This window comes from Heloderma suspectum, chromosome 3 (genome assembly GCF_057233095.1).
Source record: "Heloderma suspectum isolate Gila_16-S chromosome 3, 16-S_ref, whole genome shotgun sequence".
Taxonomy (NCBI): Eukaryota; Metazoa; Chordata; class Lepidosauria; order Squamata; family Helodermatidae; genus Heloderma; species Heloderma suspectum.
In genome coordinates this window covers 280,899,112-280,916,486 of record NC_139460.1, presented here as the reverse complement: position 1 = coordinate 280,916,486, position 17,375 = coordinate 280,899,112, and the positions used below count along the sequence as shown (strand labels likewise).

General features: G+C 40.1%; 1 protein-coding gene across 1 annotated transcript in view; it reads left to right on the top strand.

Annotated features, from left to right (window-relative positions):
• Window positions 1–17,375, top strand: part of PAX3 (paired box 3) — a 158,217-nt gene that overhangs the window by 123,485 nt on the left and 17,357 nt on the right. Inside the window, exons 6-7 of the mRNA XM_084842023.1 lie at window positions 10,435–10,600; window positions 12,178–12,392. Coding sequence (XP_084698149.1) covers window positions 10,435–10,600; window positions 12,178–12,392 — 381 coding nt within the window. The remainder of the gene's footprint in view (window positions 1–10,434; window positions 10,601–12,177; window positions 12,393–17,375) is intronic.

Below are 17,375 nucleotides of genomic sequence, written 5' to 3'. Positions count from 1 at the left end.
CTGATGCCCAAATGTTTAACCACTTAGATATATTTTTATATTAAGCAGTATAGAAGTATTATTATTAATAAGTAAACAAACAAACAACAGTGTCAACAAAGCCCCTTTCCGCTCTTGAAAACAAATTCCTCAGCTGAGCATGTGCTCAGAAACACCTTGTTCTGCAATTCTATGTATGCCTACCTGAACTACTATTTTGCACCTGGTTGCACAAGGTTATTGGACCTTCAGGTTCTATTGAAAAACAAGCTGCCCCAAAGGCTGCCCAACCCTGGTCTATGCTACTATAATAATGGGCTGTGAAAGTTAAATTAAATGGTATAAACTGTATTTTGAAATGGATTAAATGAGGCATAGTTGCATTATCTAAAAGAGATTGCATAAAAGACAAATGCTTCAAAACCAGATGATTTTTCCCCCCAGAAAGATTTGTACTGAAGATATCTAACATTGGAACTGATAATTAAGTTGGTTATGCCTGAAAAAAGTAACCAATTGGACCTTTAAAAAACAGTTAATTAGGAGTAACCACTTTAGCTTATTGTATATGCAATTCTGGAACATGTGAACTTTAAAGGCAACAATGAATGTTCATATTTTTCTAAAGCAGTGACCCACAGTTACAAGAAAAGCAGAAGTCTCATTAACATAACAGCTGTCTTAATGTGGCTTTAACCCTGTGACTTTTTACATTCCTTATGGCTTCCTGGGGTTCCCTTGAGACACATCTTGTCTCACGCTCACTTCTGTGATCTACAGCCTAGCAAATTCCCTACTATGTTGAACATATGGACTTTTTTTGTGCTTAAAACAGCATGGAGTGGGGGAAAGCCCAGTCAATCAATGATGAAAATATTGGGGGTGGGGTGTGCCTTATGGGAATTAAAGACGAACTGGAGTTTAAGTGGACCAAGTGTTGGTACTTGTTTAAAGTTTGTCCATACTTTACATAACTGATGCCGAGGGCTCCAGGGGGACTGCCTTCCGTTGGTCATTCCAGCAATCATTGCTTCTCTGCATAGCCATCAGGACACATCTATGGCCACATTTGCTGCCACTGTATCTATACAAAACTTTTAATTCTGTGCTAAGGGAATCCTTAATCTGCACCCAGAATAAATTATACAACACACACACACACACTTGATTTCATTTCATTTCTATACTGCCCAATAGTCGAAGCTCTCTGGATGGTTCACAAAAATTAAACCACAAAGTGCAGGATAAAACAATATAAAATATAAAAGCATTTAAAACCACAATATAACAATACAACCAGAATAAATCCTGAATAAAACCTAGCAGCAATGCAGAGATTTAAAATACAGATTTAAAATACCAAAGCTAAAAGACTAGGAAGCTACACACATGCGCGCATGCGCGCGCGCTCACACAGACACACACACACTTAATTTGCATAACATATGCTGTCTGGAATATTTAGGGTTTTGTGGACATATATTAAATTGTGGTGGCAGATGTATAAACCTGGGGGATAGACAAGTGGGCAGGGGTAGAGAGAGGCAAGAACATATTAACATAAAACCCGTTGGTTACCCACAAACACAGTACACAGAGAAAAATCAAATCTAATGAAAGGTTTAACTTAATTAACTGCATTTATTGAACATTCAAAGTGTTACTTCTTTTATCTTTACAAAATTTCCTTAAAAACAATGTTCTTGGTGTAACCTCCAGGGTGGCCACTGTAACGTCCTCATTCTGGTCCATCGACAACTTGAATCTTGAGGTTTGCCAGTGAGCACACATGACTCATGGCAACGTAGATCTCTTCATGATTTGTTTACAGGCTGTTATGTTACTGGTATATCATTGTACTTTCACCTACACCTGTGTTTATAAAAGTATACAGAGACTTTTAAATGTTATTTTGTTAAATTTAACAGCTAGATACTTCCTTATTGAGGAATAACTAAACTTTGACTGGGTTACTTTTAACTGTAGGTGTCTCTTAATCCCTTCATGATGCATTTTCAGGCCATATGTTACTGGCATATCATTGTATTTTGGCCTGCAGCTCTGTTTATAAAGGTGTACAGAGACATGTTTGTGTTCATATTTCATTTTGCTCCAATTTGCAATTAATTATGTTTATTTATACTTGATTTTTTTGATATTGAAAATAAAACTTTATACTACGTTGTTACAGAATATAGCCTAATTCTTAAAAACAACAACAACAACAACAAAACAACAACAAAAGCTTTATGGGCATAAATAAATTCCTGACGATGAATTATAATGAAAACAGTTGTTATTCATGGAATCTGTGTGTCAAGAGCTTTGCAATGAAGTGTATTTTATGATACTTGGTCAATACGAAGGCAGTCAAAAGGGGATGACCAACTAACTCCCAACTTTGAATTTATATATATATATATATATATATATATATATATATATATATGAGATAATGGATCATAGGTGTAGTAATCTGACCATGTTGGGGTTAATTTAAAACCTGAAGCTGAAGCAGGACTCTACCCTTAGCCTCTTCTTTCCAGTTCATTCCCATCTCTGTCTAGTCTTATTCCAGCAGTAAACAGTATAAAGGTAAACAGGAGTTTTATGTAAGTTGCTACTAACAAAAGTGGCTATGAGAAAAACTGAGCAATGCTATTGTATGGAAACACTGGAGAGTTTGAGCCAGAAAATGAAGATTGGCAGCAGTATGTTGAAAGATTGGACCAGAATTTTATGGCAAAATGAGATTGTGGATCAGGGCAAACAAAAGGCCATCTTTCTCAGCATCTGAGACTGTAAAACATATAATTGAGAACTTTGTTGGAACTCCATAAGTCAGAAGTCAAAGGTTTAGCACAACTGCAGAAGACTTTAACCAAACATTTTACCTCAAAGTCTAACATTATTGTGGAATGTTTCAAATTCTATAACAAGATGGGAAGTCTATTACTGAATATGTAGCTGAAATCAAAAAGCCACCTGAACCCTGCTCATTTGGCCATAGCCTTCAGGATTTGTTGAGATATAAGTTTTTTTGTGTGTGGAGTGAACAATAAGCAAGTCCAAAGGCAATAACTGTCAGAAGGAAATCTGACTTGGGCCAAAATGGTAAATTTGGCACAGCTATGGAACTAGCAGTGAGGAACGTAAAGGATTTACATTTAGACAGATACTAAGGAAACCTGAATGGAATCCATAAACAAATAACAAAACCCGCAGCTTTCATTGTAGAAGAGCTCTAATTCTCAGTTTATAAACATAGATGTCGCAGATGCGTAAAAATTGGTCACATGACCAGGAAATGTTGAGGGGACTACTGGAAAGCACATCAAGGCATCCTTTTTTTCCAGAGAAAAAGGAAGCAGAATGCAGAAGCAGCTCTGAGTCCACTATTAAAGACAACAGTAAACCTTGGGTCTTAACACTGGAGAAAATGTGCCAGTGATGGGATCAGTGTGTATTTCTGCAAAATAGGAAGGACAGCAGACAGATTTATGTGTCCTAATAGTAAATGGAACAAGGCCAGACTTGTTTGGTCAGAACTGGTGGAGATAACTTAGATTGGGCTGGAGAAAATATGTACATTGTCCAATTTTATGGCCAGCTATACACGAAGTCATGGGTGTTAATTCTGCAGAGATCCAAGAAGGGTTGGGTGCCATAAAGGGGATTAAAGCAATGTCCCAGACCAAAATATTTTGAAGTCTGACCTCTTCCATATGCCGTCACAGAGAAGATTATGCATCAGACATGTTGGGGGGAGGGGTATAATTTCTTTAGTACCATTTTCAGAATGGGCAACATCTATAGCACCAGTAGCTAGGCCAGATAGAGCCATCCAAGCTTATGGGACTACAAAGTCACCATCAATTCAAGTCTCTCAACTGGACAATTACCCTATCCCACATGCCCCATCTCATGTATTTCTGGTGGTACTTGGAGGGGTGTCACCATTTCAGGAAGTTTGACATGTCATGGTCTACCAGTAGATGGAACTGGAGGAGGATTGCAAGACTTTTTCTAAAGTATAATAAACTACCCTATATAGTCTCTCTGCCTCAGAACTTCCAGAAAACTGAAACATCTGCTGAAGAAGATTCCTGGAGTGGTAGTAACAACTGATGGCAATTTTATCACTGGCAGAAATGATCAGACACACCACTTGAGCAGGTATTTCAAAGACTGGAGGATGAGGAAGCAGGACTGTGCTTAAAGCAAAAGAAATGATTTTTCATAACGCCTGAAGTCTTCGGGCTAGAAGACTTTGGAGACAAACAAGAAGAAGCATTCAAAGAATAAAAGAGGTTACTCAAATCTTCAGTGCTCCTGGTCCATTTTGACTGGGGTGCAGCAGAGGATAAAGGAAGGCAGTCTCAGCTGCCATTCAGCCTAGTTTCAATTATGGCCCATTGTGGGATGGATTGTCTTTCCCTGCACCAGTCTGCCTTACAGTGGCAACTTATGAATTGCCCCCCAAAAGAGCAAATGCATCACTAAAAAAGAGGACAAAAGAGAGCACTGATTTGCATAAAATGTGGATGTGCTAATTTTTTGTATAGATCCAAATTTAGAAAAAATATTATAATTTAAATGGAAATACAATGTATCTCACCCCAGTGGGGAAGACTGTGGCCAGGTGACCTGTGTGCCTTGCTCAATGTGCTGTCCAGGTGCTGTTGATGGGAAACTTCAAGGCCCAGCTCTTCCTTCTCATCTTTCTTTATATTTAAGTTGGACTTCGACTGGGCTGCCAGTAGAGGATGCCTTCAAATAGAGGATGCCTTCAAAATAGAGGACAGTCATCTAGCTGGCCTTCAAGCAGAGGTCTGCCTTCTGTAAAAGAGGATGCATGGACACTGTAGCCCTATTGTAGAGTTAAAATGGAGGACATGGCTGCTAGACAGCGATTTAAAGTAATGTCTGTTTTGGCCCTAAGATAAGTTAACTTAGGAGAGTTCATGGTAGGAATCTTTCCCATTCCCTCTTCTCTCCTGCAGCCACCAGCTATCCCCGAAAAATCTTCCCAGAGAGCTGGGTTTGCCCTCCTGAATAATGTGGGTTAAGATGTGTGTGGACTGCTGCAGGGAGTTTGAGATAGGAAACTTGCCTTCTATGAACTTCCTGCACAGTGCTATCTGCTCAGAAGGAAGTCCCATTGAACTCAATAGCACTTACTCCCTGGTAAGTGTGTACAGAAGGGTGGGAAATCTTTTTTTCCTGTTAAAAGTCCTCATTACCTCAGCTGAGACCTGTTGCAGTAAGCATTCCAGGAGTGAGGGAGCCGGAGCCAAAAATGGGTGGAGTCTGCAAACTGGCAAAGTTGGAGCAAAATGGACAGGGTTTGAAACTAGGCCAAGGTCTGCACAAAATGAGGCCAAAATCCATCTGTCTCCCTCGGGCTACAGTTTCCTCAACCCTCCTATAAAGGATTGCTGACTAAGTTGACTTATCTTAGGATACAAGGTCCAGTGTCCTATTCCCAGCTCTGGTTCACTCCTTCATCCTTGATTCCAGTCTGTTGTTCTTCTCTGTTCCCTGAATCTTTCAAACCTCTTTCAAATATGGACTGTCAAGAACTGTCTATGAGTAATCAGGTCATCAATATATAAAATAGTGAACATGAGTAATAAATTGCCAATTTAATCTAATAGATAGCATGTCAAACACTACAGTTTATAAAATACAGATGCTCAAATTTTAAATATCATTGGTTGTCAAATCCCCAATATTGCCAAACATAAAATATCACCTGTCAGATATCTAATATTGCCAGATGTCAATCAAATAATGACCGTAGATATCAAATATCTGGCAAATATTCAGCATTCAGAGAAGAATGCTGATGGGAATTTATAGTGTGAGTTCATTTCAATTCTATTGGACACTGGCAAGGAATTTCTAGGGATAACGTTCAGTTAGGATCATTTCAGAATTGTTACAAATCCCCTCTATGCCTGCGGCATTCATTCAGTTTAGAATTTCTGTTTGGAATATTTCTAGTGTGGAAACCACACGGTCTTTGATCAATATCAGGCTTTTGCTGTTTAGAGGCTAGCCAATATGTATGAAGTCAAAGCTTCTGCTTAGAAGAATATTATAGATATTAGAGATCTAAGTGAGAAAAGATTTCTTTATAGCCTAGGCCCTAGGGAGATATGATAAAATGAAGTCTTATTACCAGGAATATTTTCTTAACTATGAAATGCAGCAGGCTGTGGTATCATCTCCTGTGGGGAAAAGTGGAGACTATCACTTGAGGCATTCAAATTAGATTGGACAAATCAGTCAAATCTATTCAGCTCTGGCAAGGAAAGGACTAGATGGCCTTGGAGACCTTTCCCATCTTTGATTCCTAATATTTACATCTTGCCCTTTTGTTATCATTTTTTCCTTAAGTAGTTTGTAACTGAACAAGGCAACATCCTATTTCCTTGACGCTGGCTGGGTATCCTTTCAAAGCTGCAGTTCTTCCTCAAGGCTTGCCTTAGTGAAATTGGCCTTGACAGTTCAACCGCCTTATCCTAAACAGAGAGTTTCCAATGTGCTTTTAAGGCAACAAGATCTCTTAGTCAAGTAGGCAAAATGTTTGAAAAGGGAATTCAGCAAGACAATAGAGGAGAGTTTCCTCTAAACAGAGTCTGGGCTTTACAAGGATGAATGCCAAATACGCATCAAATCAAAAGACTGGTGCATTGATAAAGACACGTCTAATTTAAGCCAGAAAATGTATTCCCTTTGCTGTACTGCTGTATATCAGAAGTATTTATTTAATTTTGGGGGGTTAGTTCAGTGGCCATGAAGGAAAGGACAGGGAGAAGGAGAGGGAGAACAGAGAAGAAGAGAAATTAGAAGATGGAAGGACATGAACTGAGAGCGAGGGACGGAGGGAGGGTGGAGCCTCAGGTAAGGTACAAGACCAAAATCAGGAGGGGCTGCTGCTAAAGCAATACCACCACAAAGAAGATGACAGAAAACAGCCACATTGATCATTGTTGTTTGCATATGTGGCTACTTCCTGTCAACGTCTGTGTAATGTTGATGCAGTAACACATTCTTATGGTTTTGTTCTTGGATGATATACTTGGAGAATAAGGGCAGTATCCTGTATGGCCCATGCACTAGTGGAATGGACCACTAGTGCAACAGGAACAAACGATTCCTGAAAATACCAAAAATGAGTGACAATGCTCATTTCTGGAACAGGGCAGGTCAGCAGAGCTCAAAGAAGGGAGCTCCGCTGACCTGCCCCAATCTGGAAATGAATGTTTCTGCTCATTCCCATGCTTATTTTAGGAACTGCTAGTTCCTGTTGTGCTAGAGGTCCACTGTGCTAATGATGCAGAACTAGTGGAGGTGCAGCGGCAGTATAGGATACTGGCCTAAATAGGTATGATTGTACTATAAAAAAAACACCCACTCAATAATATGTAGGAAAACATGGTCTAGAGATGGGCAAGATGAGTAGGGTTTGTCTCTCTTTGTTATCTCCTCTCTACTGTCCCTCTGTCCTGTGGCCAAAGCCATCCAGTGTAAACCTCTCGGGGTTTGTTTTTATTTTCCTGATCATAATAATGTGCTTCCTTACAGTAGGCATATCAGATCTAGTTTGCTCACTTTCATTAGTCATAGATCACCTGCCTGGATTTTGCACCATCGAAGTGTCCAGAGCAGTTTTTGAATGGAGGGATGTGTGTGTTTGTGGAGAAGGGACTAAATGGTTCTATTTCGAGTGGGTCAGGAGAAGTGCTAGAACATGTGCAGAAGTTCCACTGCCATCTCATTGATCCTTTCCTCTGTTCATATATTTGGGAGGGGACATAGTCATTTTCTAGATGTGGTGAGTATCAGAACACTCACTCTCAAGAAGTAGAATATGCTCAGTTGTTGTTGTTCAGTTGTTCACTCATGTCCGACTCTTCGTGACCCCATGGACCATAGCACGCCAGGCCTTCCTGTCCTCCGCTCTCTCCCGGAGTGTGCTCAAGTCCATATTCATTGCATCAGTGATGCTATCTAGCCATCTCATCCTCTGCCGTCCCCTTCTCCTTTTGCCTTCAGTCTTTCCCAGCATCAGGGTCTTTTCCAGAGAGTTTTCTCTTCGCATTAGGTGGCCAAAATATTTGAGCTTCAGCTTCAGTATCTGTCCCTCCAATGAGCAGTCAGGGTTGATTTCCTTTAGGACTGATTGATTTGACCTCCTTGCAGTCCAGGGGACTCGTAAGAGTCTTCTCCAGCACCACAGTTCGAAAGCATCAATTCTTCGGCGCTCAGCCTTCCTTATAGTCCAGCTTTCACAGCCATACATTACTACTGGGAAAACCATAACTTTGATTATACGGACCTTTGTCGGCAAGGTGATGTCTCTGCTTCTTACTATGCTGTCTAGGTTTGCCATAGCTTTCCTCCCCAGGAGCAAGCGTCTTTTAATTTCATGGCGGCAGTCACCGTCTGCGGTGATCTTGGAGCCCAAGAAAGTAAAATCTGTCACTGCTTCCATTTCCTCCCCTTCTATATGCCAGGAAGTGATGGGGCCAGAGGCCATGATCTTAGTTTTGTTAATGTTGAGTTTCAAACCAGCTTTTGCACTCTCCTCTTTCACCCTCAACAAGAGGCTCTTTAGATCCTCTTCGCTTTCTGCCATTAGGGTGGTATCATGTGTGTATCTGAGGTTGTTGATAATTCTCCCGGCAATCTTAATTCCAACCTGTGATTCATCCAACCTGGCGTTTCTCATGATGTACTCTGCATATAAGTTAAATAAGCAGGGTGACAATATGCAGCCTTGTTGTACTCCTTTCCCAATTTTGAACCAATCAGTTGTTCCATGTCCGGTTCTTACTGCTGCTTCTTGACCCTCGTACAAGTTTCTCAGGAGACAGGTAAGGTGGTCTGGTACTCCTATCATTTTAAGAATTTGCCACAGTTTGTTGTGATCCACACAATCAAAGGCTTTAGCATAGTCAATGAAGCAGAAACAGATGTTTTTCTGGTATTCTCTTGCTTTCTCCATGATCCAGCGAATGTTGGCAATTTGATCTCTAGTTCCTCTGCCTTTTTGAAACCCAGCTTGTACTTCCAGTAGTTCTCAGTTCGCATACTGCTGAAGCCTAGCTTGTAGGATTTTGAGCATCACCTTGCTGGCATGTGAAATGAGCACAATTGTACGGTAGTTTGAACACTCTTTGGCATTGCCCTTCTTTGGAATTGGAATGTAAACTGACCTTTTCCAGTCTTGTGGCCACTGTTGAGTGTTCCAAATTTGTTGGCATATTGAGTGCAGCACTTTAACAGCATCATCTTTTAGGATTTGTGCTCAGTTAGCTTCCTTGAAAACCTAGAATGAGTAGATAGGTAGTTGTCTGCTGCAAACAGCATTGGGGTGGGGGGATAGCAGTGGGAGGGGAGTAGATTTACAGCAGCAAACTGGAGCATAGACCTGGATCCAGATTAGGAGCACAACCTGGATTGGGGCTCACAGTTGAATTTTCTTCAAAATAAAGGGATTGTATTTGCTTTTTTAATGTATATCACCTTGAGAGCTTCAGCTATAGGGTGACTCAAATTGAATGAATGAACGAACGAACGAACGAATAAATAAATAATAAAAAGTAGCCAGTATAAACACATTTGTTTTAAAATCATGTTTATTATTTAATCAGTCAGATAATCAATCATCAATTGACCAAAACAACTATATTTAACTCACTATAAAACAGCGTTCAGGGTGGCTACTAACATTTAAAAAAATACATTAAAATAATCATAACAATTAAAAGAATTAGAACAATTTAAAAGAACAAAAAGTGATGGTACAGCAGATAAATTAAAACCATCCGAATCAGCACCCCGCCCAAGGCTAATAAAAAGCCCACCCAAAGAGAATCATCTTCACTAAGCACCAGAAGCTAAAAAGGGAAGGGGCCAAACAAACCTCCCATGAGATGGAATTCCACAACTGGGATGCCGCCATAGAGGAGGCCTTCTCATATGTCCTGACCAACGTAACATCAGCTTATGTCAGAATGCAGAGTAGGGCTTCTCCATCAGAACTTAGGGTGGAGGCAGGATGGTATGGCAGGAGATAGCCCTTTAGTACCCTGAAACCAGGCCATTTAGGGGTTTATAAGTAATAACCAGCACTTTGAACTGAGGCCCGAAACGTATTCGTAACCAGTGCAGCTGGTCTAAAATGGGCATAGTATGCTCCCACAACTGTGTACCAGTGAGCACCCTCGCTGCTGCATTCTGGACCAGTTGGACCAACTGGAGCTTCTGCAGACTTTTCAGAGGCAGCCCTATATAGAGCAGATTTCAGTAATCCAATCAATATGTAACCGAGGCATGTGTCAGCTTTGTTTATCATAACACACCACCCGGAAAATGCTAAATGCACTTGAAATTGACTGTAGCACTATCTCACATGCCTCTTATGTTTTCAACTATCTGTAGGTCTGGTTTAGTAATCGTCGCGCTCGATGGAGGAAGCAAGCTGGGGCCAATCAACTGATGGCTTTCAATCACTTGATCCCAGGTGGATTCCCACCCACTGCCATGCCAACTCTGCCAACATACCAGCTGTCAGAATCCTCCTATCAGCCAACTTCTATTCCACAAGGTAGTGTAGGAAATGGATATTTCAGTTGAATGGTGGCTTGACTTGTTTTGTATTCCACTGCAGTCTTTAAGAGTAGCATTGCATTAACATGACCTCTTAAGGGATGTTTTCATCACGACACATTCTCAGTTCAGTTCCAGATCAATTCCATTCATTCCATTGGCTCAAGCATATCAGTTTCAACATGGATGGTGTAGTCTGGAAACCAGTTTCAGATGCTCTCACAGTAGGTATTATATTGGCAAAACTGATGTGAATTTCTTCACCAATGCAGTATAGTTGTGGCCCAACTCTGAACACAAGGACACCAACAGTGTTTTGGCAGTCTGTGGGGGCAATTGTCTATAATGATAGTGAATACTAAGATGACAATTGCAGGTAGGTAAGGTGTACTATTTTCATTTTAATATAATTTTGAAACAGTTTTAAATATGATAGCAAGTTCCACCAACTTCTAGAGGTGTGGTAATTTTTTTTTTTGGGGGGGAAGCAAACTATATTTATAAACTTTCATAAGACCAGTTTCTAAACCTCTCCCAACTCATACCATTCTAGGGCTTGCATTTGCTGGGGCAAAATCTAAACACCATGATATGGAATTGGTCTCCTTGAATTAAAATCTTACCTTCAACCAGGCCAGGCTAACCACAGGAAGAAGAAAGTCAGTAAGACATTGATAGGCCTGCATGCACAGTGTTGCCCCCAGACATGTGCTCCCTCTGCCCCAGCTGACTGTGCCCCAGCTGAATATACATAGGACTGAAGGCATGAATCCTGGCAGGATTGGAACTGGAGTTGGAGTGCATCCTGGAGCAGACCATAGGGAGATCAGAACTTGAAGGACTCATTTGAAGATTTGTGCTGAACCCCAGAATGTCAGCAAACAATCCTGAACCTATCATTGCAAGCTTAAAATAGTTCCATTGTCATGGCTTCTGCTCCTCTACACAAGGAACTCCGTGAATTGTCACTCTGTGGGGGAGGTGTGATAGAGATATCTAGCAGAGAGTTCTACAAACTTTCACTACACAACAACTCCCCAAATCCCATGGTGAAAGTATGTTTAACAGCTCAATCCTAGGGTTACTCATAAGTAAGTGAAACTGATCGACCTGGGAGTACACTGAATCAATATTTTTCTTGTTCCAGTAGCTGATGTGTGTCAAGATTTCCATTCTTATATATTATGTTGATATGTTAGTAGTTGGACAGGTTTCTTTTAATGGCTCAGTTTATGGCTAAACCTTGATTTTGTCATTGACACCTTGCCACGGGCTTATGCGCTTCCCCCTCCTCCTCCTCCTTCCTTGTCCCATTATGTGCTTCCTCTTCCTTCTCCTTTTGCATAATTTGATCTCTTTTGGATATAATGCTGAATGATCATTTTCCTGAACCAGGAAGTGAGGGAGGGAATTGAAGTATGCACAGGGAGAAAGGAACGTATGAGGCCCTGAGACATGACTTTGATGGCCATACCATGCACTGGTCCAATGATTGTTTTCTTGATGAGTCTTTCCAGTGTTGAAATTTGGACTGAAAATGTGGGAAATGTGCAAATGTGTCCCTTTCCATTGCAGCCGTGTCAGACCCAAGCAATACAGTTCACAGACCTCAGCCTCTTCCTCCAAGCACTGTCCACCAAAGCAGCCTCCCTTCAAACCCAGAGAGCAGCTCTGCATACTGTCTCCCGAGCACAAGACATGGCTTTTCCAGCTATACAGACAGCTTTGTACCTCCATCCGGGCCCTCAAATCCTATGAACTCTGCCATTGGCAACGGCCTTTCACCTCAGGTTAGTCCTGCTTTTTCAGACACAGGATTTGCTGTATACCCAAACTAAATTGTCTCTTCCCCAAGGCCAGAGTAAAATGATTTGCCAAATTTAAACCATAAAGTATTCTTTATATAAGCCACATGATTTCAGTTTGCTAGTTTCCTTCCCCCACCCCCTTTCCTACTGACTGAATCAAAAGTCATAGCTTATATTTAGTTTTAGGCAATGTTTTATAATGTAATCATGAAGACTTTCTGCTTGTATTCAGTTGTGAGGCATTTCTGATGTGCTGCTTTTCTAAATGTTGTTTAAAGGCTATTCCTATCTTTCTTTCTTTTTAACCCTCCAGAGTCACTGGTTTTGGTCTTGATCCTTTGTCAGCTTATAGTGAAAATAAAGAGAATATGTCTCTTTTTAATACAACCCTACAAGTAGAATACAAGTTACTCTTGGCTCTGTCGATAAGCAATGCACATCAGGCTGAGCTATAATCGAGTTATAAATACATAAATTAAGACCATTACTGCTCTCAGGAAGCCTATAACTACTACTTGAAGGACATAATTGTTTTCCTAATTTGCATGAGCTTTTCTTGGATGGTCATGTTAATAAATTGCCTTGATAATTGAGTGTCAAAAAGGTTGGTTAAATTTCCTATTTCTGGCATCTGCCTTGGGGCTGACATTATTAGCGACTGCTAAAATATTTGGTAGTTTATTTTATTAGTGCGGATTTAGCACAGGTGTTTAGGAGAGCTGTCCACTGAATCCTGAGCAAATGTCACAAGGGGTGGGGGAGCAATCTATAATTACAATCAGGGACTTCTTCAGGGCTGAGAGTGAGAGTTTTAATGGCTTTATCTTCTTGCTGCTCTTTCTTTCTCTGTGTGTTTTTTTTTTTTTAACACACACACACACACACACAGAAGGAAGCCTGGAATGACACAAATGAAAAGTGAAAAGACAATTATACTCAATTACACACTAATCACTGACTATCACCACTGCCTAAGCAGTAAGAGGGCATTCTAATAGGCAGAAAATGAGATTTTAATAGCACAAAGGGTGGCCAAAATAACGACTCCTATATCTTTGCCTCCTTCGTTTGCTTCAACTTGTGATTTGCATCTTGGGAGTACACTTCCTGGTTTCTGCACCACGGTGATAACTCTGTGCAGCTGAAGAGTTCAAAGGCAATGGAGTTGAAAAGAATGAATAGCAAAGGCAATGAAATAAACATTTTTGCCTAAAGGCAAGAGTTCATAAACCCTTTTTTGTAACAGTAAATGTAATTAAGTTTCAGAGATTCTTATAGCACATACTGGGGTACGAAACTTTATGGCTTTAGACTGGGGGAGGGGGGAGAGCAATATGAAAACAAGTGGATGTATTTCCAGTAAGACTTTAATTAATACCGTTTTTTTTTTTTTTTTTTAAGAATCTCAGTTTTTAAGTGCAGTTTTCAACAAAAGGCTTGACATTTATTATGCCATTAGACTCACAGCGTGCAGTGTTCTCGTGATTTCAATATAAAACATTTCTGGGCTTTGTGTTAATCTATCAAAACTAAGCAAATGCCATTGTCACTGACCAAAAATGTTCTTTGTAATGAAAACGAAAATTATTACATTATAAAAAGAAAATTAAGCGCAATTGTCAGAGAAGTTATGTGACATTTGGATCAAGTGGACAGCTCTAGCTGTTTACAGCCATCTTCCCACTAAATAAACCAATCGCTTATCGACTGTTGACATTACCAAACGGAGATCCTAGAATTGATAAAATTGGAACAGGCTGTGGCTCATTGCTAAGGAAGCCTGGTTTCTTACTAGAGGCATGAAATTTAAGGATTCATTGTTATGGATCAGATCTGCCATTTCGGATTTCAGTTGTGGAGCAGTGGGGAAAGGGAGACAAAGTTCAATGGGGAACAGAAGATTCATAACAAGGTTCAAAGCCCTGCTCTTGGCGCTATTCAATATGTGATTGCAAAAAAAAAAAAGCAAAAAAAGCTGTGTATTCTATGAGAATTTGTTGTGCTTCTTTTCTTTTCTTTTTTAAAAAATAGCTCATTAACTAAAGCAATGTTATTGAAACACACACAGATTTTGAAACATCAAGATTTGTAATGCAACATTTTGATTTTTAAAACATCCATAATGCCAGCGTTTGTTATGTCAGTAATTCTGTAATACATAGTGCTGAACATTTCAAAATTTCAGTCAATTTTTAGGCAAACCCTGGAAGTTTTGAATGAAGTATTCACAATTAATTTGTGATCAGTACAAGAACCATGCTCCTTTCACACCAACATCCAGTCTTGGTTTCCCTCCAAGCATTCTTTTTCAGCTACTTAATTAGCAGGGGAAATTAGTTATTGCTCTTGTTAGACAATAGGGAGTCGGAAAGAAACCCTTGCCAATCTATTGATAATCATTCAGAGATCTACTAGTAGGTTCCAATCTATCTTCTGCCTACTCCTGTTTTACATCATCTACTACTTGATCCTTTTAAATGGAGATCCCAGGGATAGAAGCTAGGACTGTTTGTATTCAAAACATGCACTCTACTGCCAACCTACAGTTTTTTCCCCATTTTTCTTCTTCTTATTGAATGTTTGTGTCTGTGTGATCCTCGCCATCTATTACATCTCTCCAGGAAACATCACAGGAGTATGATATATATGACATGAGCTGAATTTATGACAAATTCTTCTGTATGGGATGCAATATGAGAGACAATGTCTTGTTTTAAGATTTACAAGAAAGCTTCTCAGCTGTTGTAAATTAGCTGAATTCCCTTCTGACATTGCTACTCACCAGATAAGGATGGCCTATAATTTCTACATCACTGTGTGTTTTTTGGAACATTTTCCTAAGTCCCCCAGTTTCATTCTCCATTGGCACATTTTGGAGAAGGGCGTCCCACTTGCACTTCATTTAATGAACTTAGAGATGTGCGAATCAGCAAAACTTGAGCTTGCCAAGGTTCTCCAATTTCCATCTCAAAGCTCATTCCAACCGGACTCTGTATCAGACTGCAAGCTTTGTTTTTCCTCTTCACTTGAAAATTCGTGCACATTTCCCCATATGGATCAGTTGTGAACATCTTTGAAATGTATGCATTCTTCTCCCATTGATTAAACTGTATTTGTGTGCATTTTTCCAAAGTACATTTTTCATGAGCATTTTTCAAATGTGGTTGATCACACATTTTGTTTTGGCCCGCAAATCACATTGCAAGCTCAGAAATCTACACACTTCAACTGTAGATAGCATCCGAGTCCATGTGTGGTCTGGAAGGTGCAAAATGGGTAAATCCTGATAAAAAAATGAACTGAAACTAATTTCTAAAATTTCATTAAAAATGAACTGAAACTACATCCCTAAATGAACTGCAACCATAATTTTTAATAAATGACATCTCATATGGTTTTGTTAGTGCTTATGCCTTTAAAAAAGAAATGGGTGGGGGGGAGATTGGATCTTTGTAATTGGATCTTCCAATGCTTTTTTTCTTTCCTGATACACAACTGTGTAGGGCTGCCAGTTTGTTTAGAAAGTGGGAGAGGAAGGGAGATTTTGTAACCTTCTCTTCCTACAGCATTTCCCTGATCAAAATTGCCTCTTCCAACTACTGTTTGCTCCTTGGAGGGAGAAAAATAAAGGCACCTCTATTTTCTCTAAAGGACAAACAGCAGCAATGGAGAGGGTTGATCAGGAAAACAGCATGTGGAAATGAAATGAAGGATATTGACATCACTGGAGTATCTACCTGGATGCTGCACTAACATGCTGTCTCTTTTATGTATCATGTTCAGCTAGGGTAGCCATTTATACATCGCCAAAAAAGAGGTTAAAGATATACATATCATTTACATATACTCATCTATATGTATAGATGGAAATGTAGAAATAATTACTCTAATTTAAATACAACTACAGTACATCTCACAGTAGTGGGGAAGATGGTGAGAAGGTGACCTGTATGCCTTCTCAGTCTGCTGTCCAGGTGCTACCTCTTGATGGGCAACTTCAACTTCAAGGCCCCTGCTCTCCCTTCTTAGGGTTCTTTATCTTTATCTCTATCTCTGGACGTGGTCTGGACAGCCCGTCAAATAGAGGATGCCTTCAAATAAATTATCCTCTGACAGTTCTTCAAAGAGAGGACTGTCCTCTGTAAAGTAGGACACATGGCCACCCTATCTTCAGTGCATATTGGGTTGTTTATTCTATATAGCTTATAAAGATTCCAGAAAATGTGTGTAGTCTGCTGAATCCAGGGGTAGGAATAGGATGGGGGAGAGAGAGGGGGGGCTATTATTGAGAGTATCAATAGACATGTAGACAGGCTGATCCAGTAGACATTGTTTACTTGGATTCCAAAAGGCTTTTGAGCAAAGTCCCTCACCAAAGACTCCTGAGCAAACTTATGCAACATAGAATAAGAAGAGAGGTAGTATAATTTTTGGCGATGTACTGATATGGATCCGTAGCTGGTTAAAGAACAGAAAGCAGACAGTAGGAATAAATGGTAAATTCTCCCAATGGAGGAAAATAAATAGTGGGGTCCCACAGGGTTCCGTACTGGGACCAATGCTTTTCAACTTGTTCATAAATGATCTGGGATTAGGAGTGAGCAGTGAAGTGGCCAAGTTTGCTGATGACATCAAATTATTTAGGGTGGCTAAAACAAAAAGGGATTGTGAGGAGCTCTGAAAGGATCTCTCCAAACTGGGGGAATGGGCATCCAAATGGCAAATGAAGTTAAATGTAAGCAAGTGTAAAGTGATGCACGTTGGGACAAAAAGTCCCAACTTCAAATGTAACCTGATGGGATCTGAACTAGCTGTGACTGACCAAGAAAGAGTTCTTGGGGCTGTGGCAGACAGGTTGATGAGAATGTCAAGCAAGCGTGCAGCTGCTGTAAAAAAAGGCAAACTCTATGTTAGGCATAATTAGAACAGGAATCGAGAATAAAACTGCCAATACATACTGCCCTT